Source organism: Rattus rattus, chromosome 18 (genome assembly GCF_011064425.1).
Source record: "Rattus rattus isolate New Zealand chromosome 18, Rrattus_CSIRO_v1, whole genome shotgun sequence".
Classification (NCBI taxonomy): Eukaryota; Metazoa; Chordata; class Mammalia; order Rodentia; family Muridae; genus Rattus; species Rattus rattus.
Genome location: NC_046171.1, coordinates 23,416,512 through 23,430,050, shown reverse-complemented (window position 1 = coordinate 23,430,050; position 13,539 = coordinate 23,416,512). Strand labels below are relative to the sequence as shown.

At 38.5% G+C, this 13,539-nt stretch overlaps 1 protein-coding gene across 3 annotated transcripts in view; it reads left to right on the top strand.

Moving 5' to 3' along the window:
- Herc4 (HECT and RLD domain containing E3 ubiquitin protein ligase 4) overlaps nucleotides 1–13,539 on the top strand; it is a 72,125-nt gene that overhangs the window by 33,124 nt on the left and 25,462 nt on the right. For all 3 annotated transcript variants that reach the window (XM_032889163.1, XM_032889161.1, XM_032889162.1), the window contains 7 exons: nucleotides 3,143–3,303; nucleotides 5,763–5,839; nucleotides 6,123–6,247; nucleotides 7,470–7,529; nucleotides 7,860–7,971; nucleotides 8,647–8,836; nucleotides 10,187–10,359. In XM_032889163.1, coding sequence (XP_032745054.1) covers nucleotides 3,143–3,303; nucleotides 5,763–5,839; nucleotides 6,123–6,247; nucleotides 7,470–7,529; nucleotides 7,860–7,971; nucleotides 8,647–8,836; nucleotides 10,187–10,359 — 898 coding nt within the window. The remainder of the gene's footprint in view (nucleotides 1–3,142; nucleotides 3,304–5,762; nucleotides 5,840–6,122; nucleotides 6,248–7,469; nucleotides 7,530–7,859; nucleotides 7,972–8,646; nucleotides 8,837–10,186; nucleotides 10,360–13,539) is intronic.

Below are 13,539 nucleotides of genomic sequence, written 5' to 3'. Positions count from 1 at the left end.
GGTCTTAGGATTTGCTGACCAGTAGTCAGTCTAGCTTAATTGGTGAGCTGCAGGCTAGTGAGAGACCCTGTGTCAAAAGAAATGATACCTGAGATTGATGTCGAGCTTACCCACATACATATAAAGAGCGAGCAGCTTGCTGTGACCCCAAAGCCCTTGACATAAAAAGTCCTTAGTTTTCTCAAATTTCCTAATGACTGGGGTGTGATTAATGACATGAATCATTGTGTCTGGCTAATAGTGTTCTTAGGTACACATACAAATTTAGATTTCATGAAGCCTTATTTGTCTTTTTGTTGCCTGTGACTATGATATAATTGAGGAAATAATGCCCAAATTCAATGTTTTTTATCCTTTGGTCTGTTTTCTTCCAAGAATTTTTATAGGTTTAGCTTTTAGATTTGGATCCTGACCTACTTGATTTTTTTTCAGTTTGGAGGCATCCTGCATACTAGACAAGCTTTTGCACTGAACTACATGCCCAGCTTTGGTTTCTGACACATTTCATTTTGTAACTCAGGCTGGCTCAGAACTCATCCTGTAGCCAGCTTGAACTTGGAACACTCTTCACACTTTGGTCTCTAAAGTGCTAGTGTTAATTCTTATATTCAATAAGTCAGCAATGGTTCAACTTCATTCTTCTTTGTGTAGATAATATAGTTTTACCAGCATTATTTGTGTAAAATATTTTCTCGGTGCTGAATGATTTTTTTTTTTTTCTTTTCTTTTTTTCGGAGCTGGGGACCGAACCCAGGGCCTTGCGCTTGCTAGGCAAGTGCTCTACCACTGAGCCAAATCCCCAATCCCCTGAATGATTTTTGATGTATTGTTCAGAAACGTTTGGTCTTAAAATCTAGGACTTAATTTTGGGCCATTTATTCCATTGATTTGTGTGCATGCACTACATACAGCTTTAGCTACTGTAACTCTGTCATGTTTTAATACGTTTTTAGATTTATTATATATAAGTACACTATAACTGTCTTAGACACACCAGAAGAGGACATTGGATCCCATTACAGATGGTTGTGAGCTACCATGTGGTTGCTGGGATTTGAACTCAGGACCTGTGGAAGAGCAGTCAGTGCTCTTAACCACTGAACCATCTCTCTAGCCTCGTTTGTCATGTTTTAAAGTCCTGAAGTATGAACCCACCAATCTTGTTTTTTTCTGTTCTTGAGGCAGGCATGGTGTGTCTCCTTTCCACACTCCTAGCATGGCCAATCTTTCCCTTCTCTTGGTCCCAAGTCTAGGAATCCTAAAAGTTCTACCTTTGACTGACCTGCCCAGCCATTGGCTGCAGGCATTTTTATTTACCTATCAGAACCAACTTGGGGCAGAGTCCCTCAGTGTCTTACCTGTGGACATGTGGACTCTTTAGTAACAAACAATTTTGGGGAGCCAAACTAACAATAAATTACAAGCATCATTAGGGCAAACCCACTACAAAGTTCATTAGATTTCTGTATCAGATTGTATGACCATGTCTTTGGGGATTTGTTTTAATTAGGTTTGTACGTTGATTAGTTTTCTATGTTCTGGGCCACCCTTGCATTACCTGAAAATAATCATACCAACATACCATCTCAGTATGCTGTTGAATTCAGTTTACTTGGGACTTTGTTTGTTTGGAGAAGGTCTCACTGTAGCTCTGACTGGCCTCAAACTTAGATTTCTGTCTTAGGAGTTTGAATTGTCTTTCTAGCCTGTAGTTGATTAGATACTTTTTAAAGTTGTTTTGTTTTGAGTCAGGGTCTCACTCAGTATAGAGTTAACTAGACCTCTCTCTCCCAAATGGTTATACTAAAGACTTGCACCTCTGCACTTGGCAGTAAGGCAAACAGTAATAGTTGTATCAGATTCTGCAGTGCAGTCCTTACCCAGATAAGAGACATATTCTCAGTATTTACTACTTACCCATTTTCTCAGAATCTCCCCTCCAGTTCCTTTTTTGAAAACTTGATCTTCTTGCTTTGTGATGACACAGTTGCTATAAATTATATATTTACATCGCTTTTCAATAGTTCTGGCTTTTTAAACCTTTATTGATAAATTATTCATGTACATAGTTGTATCATGTACAAGTTTCTTTGTTTCTGTTAGTTGTGCATACAATGTATATAGTTGTCTTAATGTATTGGCTAACATGCTAGCATAATCACTAAAGTACTGATGATCAAGATAGGGTTGTTTCTTTATTGGAAAAATCAGTATTTCACATTTAAGTATTATGTCAGTCAATAGATTTTTGTAGGTTTTTGTTTGGTCTTGGTGGGTTTTTTTTTGTTTTTTTGTTTTTTTTAAACAGGGTCTCTCCTTGTAGCTCTGGTTGTCTGGTTGTCTGATTGTCTGATTGTCTGGTTGTCTGGTTGTCCTAGAACTCTATGTAGACCAGGTTGGACTTTCACTCAAGAGATCTGTCTCTGCCTCCCATGTGTTCATCAAAAGTGTGCACCACTGTACCCAGCTATTTTTGTAGATGACCTTTATCAAATTAAACAATTTCTTTTTTGTTTCTTGTTTTCAGTGCTAGTATTTCAGTTCCAGGGTCTTATCTACAATAGGCAAGCACCCTGCCATTGAGGTATATCCCAACCCTATTCCTAGTTGCTCTTCGTGTGCCCGTTGAGATAATTAGTGGGTTTTTTTGTTTGTTTGTTTTATGTATGTGTGTGGGGGTCCATATTCAGAGGCCGGAACAGAACATGGGTCATCCTCTCTGTGGGGTGCACATTCAGAGGCCAGAACAGGACATGGGGTATCCTCTGTGTGGGCTACACATTCAGAGGCCAGAACAGGACATGGGGTATCCTCTTCTATCACTCATTGCTGTGTTGCTCTCAGTGGGCTGGAAGCTCTCCATTGCAGCAGACGGGCTTTTGAGTAAGCTCTGGATCAGCTTGCATGCCCCTACAGCCCATGCTGAGTTGACAAGCACATACAGCCGATCATACATCATACAGCTGGTGACATGGTGCTGGGTATTCTTATCAATTCCTGGTGCTTGCAGAGCAAACACTCATAGCCCCTGAGCCATATTCCCAGCCCTGGTTTATTTTTAAGAGGAGTATGTTGGCTAATTTGTAGTTAAATTCTCTGGAATTTAACCTTAAGTCAGCAGTTTTCTATCATTTTATTCTAGGCAGCATACTTCTGCATTTGTTCCTTCTTCAGGACGAATTTACTCCTTCGGTCTTGGTGGTAATGGGCAGTTGGGAACTGGTTCAACAAGCAACAGAAAAAGCCCTTTCACTGTAAAAGGAAACTGGTTTTCTTATAATGGACAATGTCCACAAGATATTGGTAAGTGTTACTGTATTTAACATGTGCTACATATATTATAGCTCTTATTAAAACGATGGCCTTCCGTGTCTACAAGAACTGTAAGATGCATTGTTAGTAAAGTAAGAAATCACAAGCATGGTGCTAACAGGAGGAGCATTAAGTTTTATCTAGCCTGGGCGCATGCTAAGACCCCAAATGCTGTGTTTATGTTGTATATATCTACATCTCTACATGCAGAGAAATTCTGGATAAAATCATAAAAATGTTTTTGTGGGTAGGTCCTCCAGAAATTCAGATACCAGTGAAAGAGGCGGTTCGAACTGAAGTCAGTACATACAACAAGATTTCCTAATTGAATTGTTTTAAAATGAAGCAGTTGTTTATATCACATTGTTTTGTAGGCACTCTCTGGACCACTTTTCATTTTGCAGAAATAAAACTGTGTAGCCATTTAAGCAGATTTACTGATTTTGTGTCACCTTGGCACAAGCTAGAGTCATCAAAGAGGGAAGGATCGTCAGTTGAGGAAATACCTCCATGAGCTACTACTGTAAGGCAAGCCCTTAAGGCCATTCTCTTAATTACTGTTCAGTGGGGGAGGGCCCAGCCCATTAGAGATAGCGCCATCCCTGGGCTGATGGGTAAGAAGGGTTTACTACTGGGTTACATCTTGTGAGTTTTGGAAAGAAAACTTTTCTGAACTCTTAACTTATCATGGTCTTTACAGTGGTTAAAGAGATGAGGATCCAAATTCAGTTCTCAGCACCCATGTCTGCTGCTGTACTCCAGCTTCAAGAAGCTTCATGGCCTTGTGCTCTTTCAGAAGCACCACACAACACACTTGGGATACACACAAATGCACAAAAAAATTAAAACTAAATATTTAAGCCAGTGGTGGTGGTGCATGCCTTTAATCTCTGAACTAAGGAAGCAGAGGCAGGCAAATGGATCTCTTATGAGTTGGAGACCAGCCTGATCTACAGATTGAGTTCCAGGATCGCCAGGGCTACATAGAGAAACTCTCTCTTGAAAAACAAAATAACAACAACAAAACTAAATATTTAAAATTGCATTTTACTATTACATATCTGATTATTTACTGAGAATTTTTTAAAAATAACGTTTTACTTGTTGTAAGGACGTAATCAAGGAAATTAAGGTAATTTTTATTTCTTTGAAAAAGTTCTTATTTCTGTAGCAGCCACAGGTAATAATATTATACCAAGGTTTAAAGACCAAAAAGTCAAGCCACACATGCTAATACACATCAGTAACTACAGTGGAGGCAGGACAGTGTAAATGGGAGACAAGAGGCGGGTGGATCTCTTGAGTTGAGGCCCGCCTAGTCTGCAAAGCAAGTTCCAAGACAGCCAGAGCTACACAGAGAAAAAAAGAAACTCATTCTTGTCTTGGCTACATAACAGGTGTGAGGCCAGCCATCTTGTATGAGACTCAGAACATAATAAAACAGAAATGTCTCAGATTTGGAAACAGGTAGACATTAATTGAAAGAGGATTCCTTTTTTTAAAATGTGTCCGATACTTCAGAATGCAATCCTTGCAGTTTTTATTTGGGAGAACAGAAGAGAGAAAGGAGAATAATCATGAACCACAGGTTGAGAACTTCTGTTTTTTTAGACATTGAGTGGAAATAGTTCCACATTATGAAGTATTTACTCAGTTATTTGAATTTTTCCATGTTCTTTTTAAAAATAATTCTTTTTCTGTTTGCTGTTTGTTTTGAGGTATAGTCAGTCAGTCTTTCTTTTCTTTTTTTTTTTTTTTCCCTCGGAGCTGGGGACCGAACCCAGGGCCTTGCGCTTACTAGGCAAGCGCTCTTCCACTGAGCCAAATCCCCAACCCTAGTCAGTCAGTCTTGATGTGTATCCCAGGCTGGCCTCAGACTCTGCAATTCTTTCTGCCTACTAAATACTGGGATTGGGGATGTGTTCACTTTACGTCCACTTTCTTTTATCTTTTATAATAGTCATTATTCTTTTATACTATGTTTAAACCAAATTATGAGATACAGACTAGAAAACAGTGTTGTGTGGGGGTTAGTGGTAGAATGTTTCCTGTACTTGGCTATCTCCACAGGGAACCTTCCAGAGGGGTAGCTGAGCCATTTCTGAATCAGAGCTTCATTCACTGTCCAGATCTGCTTTGAAGGGTCAGAGCATCTAAAGTCCTTTGGAGGTCCACAGCTCTAAACGTTAAAGAATCCTCAGCCTCAAGCTTATGTGATAGAGAAAGGCTCACAAACTCGCCGAATGGTGCTCAGGCTTGGGGAACTATTTCAGGCTCATTCTGAGGAATCCGATTATTCCTTCCTGCCCGTGTCTTGTTGTGGAGCTCCTGGAAGGAAGGGAAGGAAGCCTGATTAGATGATCTAGACAAACCCTATGGCAAGTTTGATATTCTAGAAAATGTAATATGAATCTTAGAATCTAATGTTTTACATATTATTTTTATTGTAGGTTCTGAAGACTATTTCTGTGTCAAAAGAATTTTCTCAGGTGGAGATCAAAGCTTTTCACATTACTCTAGTCCTCAGGTACTAATATAATCATATAAATAATTAGTTAGCTTCAAATAAGTTGGAATAATTTTAGAAATTTATCTTCCTCTTTTATATGTTATAGGTTAATTGCCTTAATTTATTTTCCTGCTCAAATCTACAAAATATTTTTTTCCCCAAAGCTATCGTTTTGTTTCTAGTATTTAGGAGAAAGTGACATCTGTCTTCAAAAACAAACAGATAAATAATACCGGTTTTTAACTTTGTGTTATAAGTACCATCTCTTCCTTTGACTGATCTCTTTAATTTTAACGTTTAGAGCTGTGGACCTCCAGATGACTTTAGATGCTCTGACCCTTCAAAGCAGATCTGGACAGTGAATGAAGCTCTGATTCAGAAATGGCTCAGCTACCCCTCTGGAAGGTTCCCTGTGGAGATAGCCAAGTATGGGAAACAGTCTGCTCATACACAGTCTTGGGAAGAGTTTTCATTTAAATATTTCATTGACTGTCATTTTCTTGGTGGTTTGTATATAAAAATTTAAGTACATAGAGTTTCCATGTTTTTAAGAACAGCTGTTTTCAGATTCTTTTTAAACTGTGTTCTTTTGTTGCTTAATGCTCCTTTCTTAAAATTAATATTCATTTATTTTGCATGCATGTATGTAGGTATATACTTACTGTTGTACACATGTGGTGCTCAGAAGACAACTTGCAAAAGTTAATTCTCTTCCACTTCCATAAAGATTATTTAAAGATGGGTCCTGGTTTGGTGGTTCATGCCTTCAATCCCAGCACTTAGGAGCCAAAGCCAGGTGGTTCTTTATGAGTTCAGGGCTAACTCGGTCTGCCTCGCAAAATCTAGGCCAGTCAAGGCTACATGGAGACTTTGTCGGATGAATGGGTGGATGAGAGAGTTCTTAATTTCCTTGACTTTTCCTTTTGTGGTGGAGAGGGTCGTGAGTGCATGCACTTGTTCTGTGTACATTGGGAAAAGATAGGTCTATGCTAATGTTCCTCCCGTCACTCAGCACTTTAGTTTTTGAGATAGGATCTTGTGCTCATAACTCTGGGATTCCCTTGTCTTCAGCCTTCCACTCCACCACCACTGAAGTTACAAGTCCATCCTACAGCCAGCTCTTCTCCATGGGTACTAGGTGGTCTGCTGGAGATGAATGCATTTAAGCTTAAGTCAAACAGTTAGTACCTTCATTTAGTATTGTATAATCAGTCTTTATATTTAGTTTTTTATTGTTTACTATATTTTTAATTATTATTATATTTATCTAATTTTTAAGACCAGGTCCTTTACTAAACTGGAGATTGCTAGACTGTAAGGCTGGTGGGCCTGGGATCTTGTCTCGGCTTCCCCAGCTCTGGTGTCATAAGCTCACAGTAACACTCACAGGTCGTCAGGGATTGAACTTGAGTCCTGCTTGAGCAAGCACTCACGAAGTCATCTCTGGCCCCATTTAAAAAAAAATAACAGTCATAAGTGTAAGCCTAGGTTGGCCTCAAGCTACAGATTCTTCTGCCTCAGCTTCTCAAATGGTCGGATTCTGCTCATGTGCCACCATGGTCTAAATTGCCCAGGTCTAAATTGCCATTTAAGTTTTTATTAAAAACAAAAGGCAAATAGTTATGTGTCTCATTCATTTTATTTTTAGTGAGATAGATGGAACATTTTCTTCGTCTGGTTGCCTAAATGGAAGTTTTCTGGCTGTTAGGTAAGTGGCAATTCCTTGATTGACTAAACCTTTCAAACACATTGAGTGGTGTGTTAAAGAACGGACTAATTACTGTGTACTTGTAACAATCGACAAGTTTGTACATATGTCTAGTGTGTTTGGTGAGACGGCCCTCCATTGCCCTCCCAACCTCCTCTTCACTCAGCCCTCTCCTTCCATGTCCTGTGTGTCTGTGTGGTGCCCACTGAGTCCATTACATGACTAGTGTGAGCATGCGTGGGGCTTTGCTCACTGGAGCCTGGGCAACAGCTGAGTGGCTGCCGCACTGAGGAAAACAACTCTCCCTCCCTCTCTCTCTTACTCTTTTAGCAATGATGATCACTATAGAACAGGCACCAGATTTTCAGGGGTCGACATGAATGCCGCTAGACTCTTATTCCACAAACTCATACAGCCTGACCACCCGCAGATATCTCAGCAGGTTTGTTTCTTGGTGACTACAGTGTATTTACTTTTCAGTTGCTGAATTTTTACATAATGTTTTATGTTTGCAACCTAATTAACCTTGTGTTTCATGGACTCATGTTATATACTTCATGATAAAAAGTTTAATGTCAGGTGCACATGCCTTTAATGCCAGCATTTTGGGGGCAGAGGCAGGTGGATCTCTGGGAGTTCGAGGTCAGCCTGGTCTACAGAGTGAGTTCCGGGACAGCCAGGGCTACACAGGGAAACCCTATCTCAAAAATAACAAAACAAAAGTAAAAGTTTTATTTTAAAGCATTTGTAGTTTAGATATTAAAAAGGCATAAATCTTCCCCGATGTTTGTAGCAGACTCTAAATACTTTACTGATTTGGGTAAGTCTGTTAATAGCTGTATTAGCCACTTGATAGAGTTTAAGTGGATATAAAAGTTTTTTGAAATTTCTTCGAAGTGCTTAGATAACAGGGTTTTTTTTTGTTTTTTGTTTTTTTTTTTTTTTTTCTCTCCAACATACATCACTGAAAGATGTTCTTTTTTAAAATTATTCATCATTTTATGTTTGTCATAGTTCTTGGTTTTCTCTTTTATGTGTATGTTCATGTGTGTGTATGCATCTCTGTGAAGTACATTCATTTTAAATGAAGTAGGTTTTGCTTTTTGTCAAAATATAGGTGGCAGCTAGTTTGGAAAAGAATCTTATCCCTAAACTGACTAGTTCCTTACCTGATGTTGAAGCATTGAGGTTTTATCTTACCCTGCCAGAGTGCCCCCTGATGAGTGACTGCAACAATTTCACAACCATAGCAATCCCCTTTGGCACAGCCCTTGTGAACCTAGAAAAAGCACCACTGAAAGTACTTGGTAAGAATTTTATTATTTTCTTCTGAAATGTTTTCTTCCTCTCTCTCTCTCTCTCTCTCTCTCTCTCTCTCTCTCTCTCTCTCTCTCTTTTCAAAATTTCCCTGCCTTGCTTATTTGATACTGTTCTTGATGGAAAAGAGCTTTCTCTTTTATTGACTTTTATTGAGTATTTGATTCTAATTGTTAGAGTTGCTGAAGGCAAATCATGTTAAATACAGAGTTTTAATCCAATACAACATAAGATAGTATTGAGAAAAATTGAAAACTTACCCATATTTTTCTCCCTCATTGCTTTGAGTGATTTGCTGTTAAAGAACTAAGACGAGCCATTGAAACTAAACAACATTGGTTTAAATCATCCTTGAGCCCCAGTATCAACCGCTTTCCTTTCAGTTCCTTCTCTTGCTAATTGCCTTTTGTTTGATTTGTATCTCTGTTTATTCACAAGATTCCTGAATTCACAGTCCAGTCTCTATTTTGCTGTGGGTTTTGGGCTAATTTCATTTACCTTAGTCCTTCTAATGGTGTGGACTCATCTCTAACTCCTGGCCTTTATGTTTGGCTTGCTATGGTTAACTCCACAGTGTTGTGCTTTCTCAGAGAATGTTTGCTAGGAATGTGGAACTGAAATATATTGAAGTAATAAAATCACCCAAGAACTATAAGGGTGAGAGTGAGTGGAAGAAGCCGGAAGTGAGGGCTAGGATGCTGGGGCTGAAGGAGTGAGCCAGTATGGACAAAGAAAGCCACATGCTGCTCCCAGTGTAGAAGGTTTCATATGACTCTGGTCTGTAGTTAGAAGCTGTAAATAAGAAACAGGAATAAGACAGTACAGGTTGCAGTTACATTAAGTTTCTATTTTTGATTTCCCAGAGTTCTTTAGATCTGTAAATATGTTACTTCACAATATTTCAGTTTTATATGTTAAGTTGAATAGTAAAACCTAGGTTTTTAAATATTTGAACAGTACAATTTTAAAGTATATTTTGTTGAAAAATAATTCTGATTGCCAAAACTGCTTAATAACTGACTTTTATATTAAGTATAGCAATTAATTTTAACTGTAGTTTATGAATTTAAATATGATTAATGATACCAAGAATGCAAATTTTGTAGGCCTTTCATTCTTTATTTTTACTTTTGAGAGATTATTAAGAACAGTATCCTTTATCTTGGTAGTGAGGAAAGTTATCTATAAGCCCTAGAGATGTTATGTAAAGTATTGCTGTGTTCATCTTCCTGAAATGTTCAAAGGGTTAAAACCACTGCTCTAGAAGAAAAGTTAGTATGTTTTTTTTAATTCTGATTTTTTTTTATCATTTTATTTGCATGTTCACCCTTTAATAACAGAAAACTGGTGGTCAGTACTTGAACCTCCACTATTCCTCAAGATAGTAGAACTTTTTAAGGAAGTTGTGGTACATCTTTTGAAACTCTACAAGATCGGCATTCCCCCTTCTGAAAGAAGAATTTTCAACAGTTTTCTTCATACCGCATTAAAGGTTTTAGAAATATTACATAGGGTATGTCCATTAGTCCTTTATTTTTCTCTTTCCCCATTCCTACTAACACATTGATAATGTTCATTTTAACATTAATATTAGAATGGCATAAAAGATACATATTAAAGAAATCTGGAAGTTATTCATAGTTTCTTATAATTTCCTTTACAAGAAATAATCTATCTATACTTTGTAGCTTTGCCTTTAGTTGTCTTCGTTAGGCATCTGTAGCCTACAATTGGGCAGAACAATAGCATATTAATGAATTAGAATTCATATGCTTTCTTGTAAAGAACCTAATGTGTTAATTTAATGATACATTATTTTTAGTTATAAGTGGTTATCATATAAAAGTGGCCCTTGTAATTATGAACATTTAAACTTCCATTCTTTTGGTATCAGGTACTAATGGCCTCAATCAAAGTAGAATGTTTCATTTGAAACAAATGACTAATTTGAAAATGAAACTATATATAATTCATTAATTTGCCTATTGTTCTTTCCTGCCCTTTTTCCCAGTGTAAGAAATAGTACACTTTACACTGTAGAAGTGCAAAGTTACATGAAGAAATAGAGTGTCAGCTGTCTGATTAAAGATGGATTTGAGTCATCCTGACAGTTGGTAGGTATATCTCTGTTATGCCGTTTGGTATTCTTGAGTTGCTACTTAAATGAGACATGACCTAAGGGAGAAGCATGTGTTCATAGTCCATAAAAGGCTGAAGACGCCACGTGAATACACTCTTCCATGATGACTCTTTGCACTTTCAGATTGTTGCCCACGTAAAGACTAAAGGGAATAAAGGAGATAGATCTTCTCTGGATGAGAGACTCCCTGGGAACTGTTTACTTTACCTTTTCTTTTAGTGAAGCTCCTGGGTCATTTGCTCCACTACTTAACTTCCTGAATTTTTTCCTTTTGTATTTAGTATGTCTAAGATTCTTAGGCAGTTAATTTCTCTTTTCATTGTATGGTTAAAGAGATGATAGTAATTTCTTTCCAAGAAAACAGGTCCTTCCCCAGAACAAAACTTTTCTTGCAGCATATCAGGGCCTGGGCATGTACCACACTGCGGTTGTGAAGATCTCTGCCTCTCCTCTGCTTTCTATATACTTTTGCCTAGGATTCAAGCTTTTTGTTTGTCGGATGAACTCTTCCCTAATGGCCATCCTTCTTCAGCTGGACTTTATTTCTACATCATCCCACTCTTGGCTCCTCTGCTTATCCTCTTAAAGAACACTGCTTCTCTTTGGCCCTCTCTGTTATCTCAGGAGAAAGGGAAGCTGGAGTGGGAGGATGGCCAAAATGTCAGGCCGTTGTGAACTACAGAGAACAAGCCTGTGTGTGTCAGAGAAAGGGCTGGGAAGAAGGGCTTTAGAATCCTAGCTAGGATTTGAATAACTGACTTGTCAGTCAGAAACCTCGGTGTCTACCGAGAGCCCTATCTTCATCTTTTTTAAGATTAAAGTTTTGGAATTAGTTAATACTTCAGTTTATAAAACAGAATATATGTTCCTCAAAGATAATGTGGTTTTTGTGTCTTTTGTCCCTTTTTTTTCCTGGGTCTGTGGATTGAACTGCACATGATACAGTCTAACCCTTAAGTTCTCAGGATAGGATTTTGTGGCATATATCCCTGGCAGGCCTTACAGATCACAATCCTCCTGCTTCAGCCTCCTGGATCCTGGGGTTGCAGTCATTCTCTACCAAGCCTGGCTACAGAGACCTTTTTGATGGAGCTATGCCAGATGCTAGGATTTGCCTTCTTGTTAGTTCAGGGTTGAGATGGAGGCGCTGTCTTAATATTTATTGTTTGCCAACAGTATTAGAAACTTCTGTGTATAATACAGGTGAGCACCGAAGACACAGTATTTTTAAAAAGATTTTTCTTAAAATATACTTGTAGATTTGGTATTATCCATTTTTGTAAATTTAGAAACTGACCCATGTTCTCCCCCACCCCCCAAAAAAAACACCCCAACCACAACAAAAGTTACTTTGCCAGGTGGTGGTGGTGGTACATGCCTTTAATCCCAGCACTCAGGACTCAAGACAGGTAAATCTGAGTTTGAGGCTCACCTGGTCTACAGATTGAGTTCCAGGACAGCCAGGGCTACCCAGAGAAACCCTGTTTAGAAAAACAAAAAGACAACAAAATCAAACAAACAAACACAAAAGCGACTGAGCATTGACAGTAAGAGAGAAGTTCAGATCTGCTTCCCAAGCCTCTGCCGTTTTTCTTTCATGTTAGTATGTAAGTATGTTGACATTTAGCTGGTAGCTAGAGAGCCCACATATCCTACAACTCCAGGTCCAAGGGACTCTCACCGCCTCAGCCTCTGTGGGCGCGCGCACACAGGAGTAGAGTAGGCTTTCTTTTATTGTGTCTTTAGATCTGGAGATTTAAATTCTGTAGAGTGCATTATGTCTGTCTACTCTCTTGGGTTTTGTATGTGTGTGTGCGTGCGTGTGATTTTTTGAATAAAGGTCTTTACATAACTTTTTTTCTTCCTTTTTTTTTTTTTTTTTTTGGAGCTGGGGACCAGAACAGGGCCTTGTGCTTGCTAGGCAAGCGCTCTACCACTGAGCTAAATCCCCAACCCCTTTTACATAACTTTTAAATACTGTTTTTGTATGTGTGTGTTGAATGTGTGCATTCCACCATGATTGAACACTGGTTGTCCAGCTTGTTGACAAGTGCCTTGCTGTCATTGCTGGTCCAAAGTTATGTAATTTGTAAGTTGTTATAGGCAACTGAAGGCAGAGATTTCATAATCAGACTATTTGAATGGGAAAAACACTACTTTGATTTATTGATTAAACAGAAAATAGCTTATTTGAAGTTGTTATATTTGAAAGCAGAATGATAGTGGGATGGATTTCTTTTGTCTTTTGCATTTTCCTAAGCAGGGGGTTAGTCCAAGGCCTTTTTCACACACTGGGCAAGTGCTCCACCACTGAGCTATATTTCCCGCCTTGGGATGAGTTAAGTAGCTCCTTCTGGTTATACTCGGAGCAGTCATCTTTCCTAAGCCTCTACTTTAAAGAAAGCTTTGCTTCATTCTACTCTACTGTAAATAAGTATGTGTGGGTATTTATTATCAGGAACGATTCATTTTTGTCTTTCCACAAACCCCTTACCAGAAGTTGTTTTTCAAAGACACTTAGGCCTGAAGGTGAGATGCTTCAGTGGGTAACCT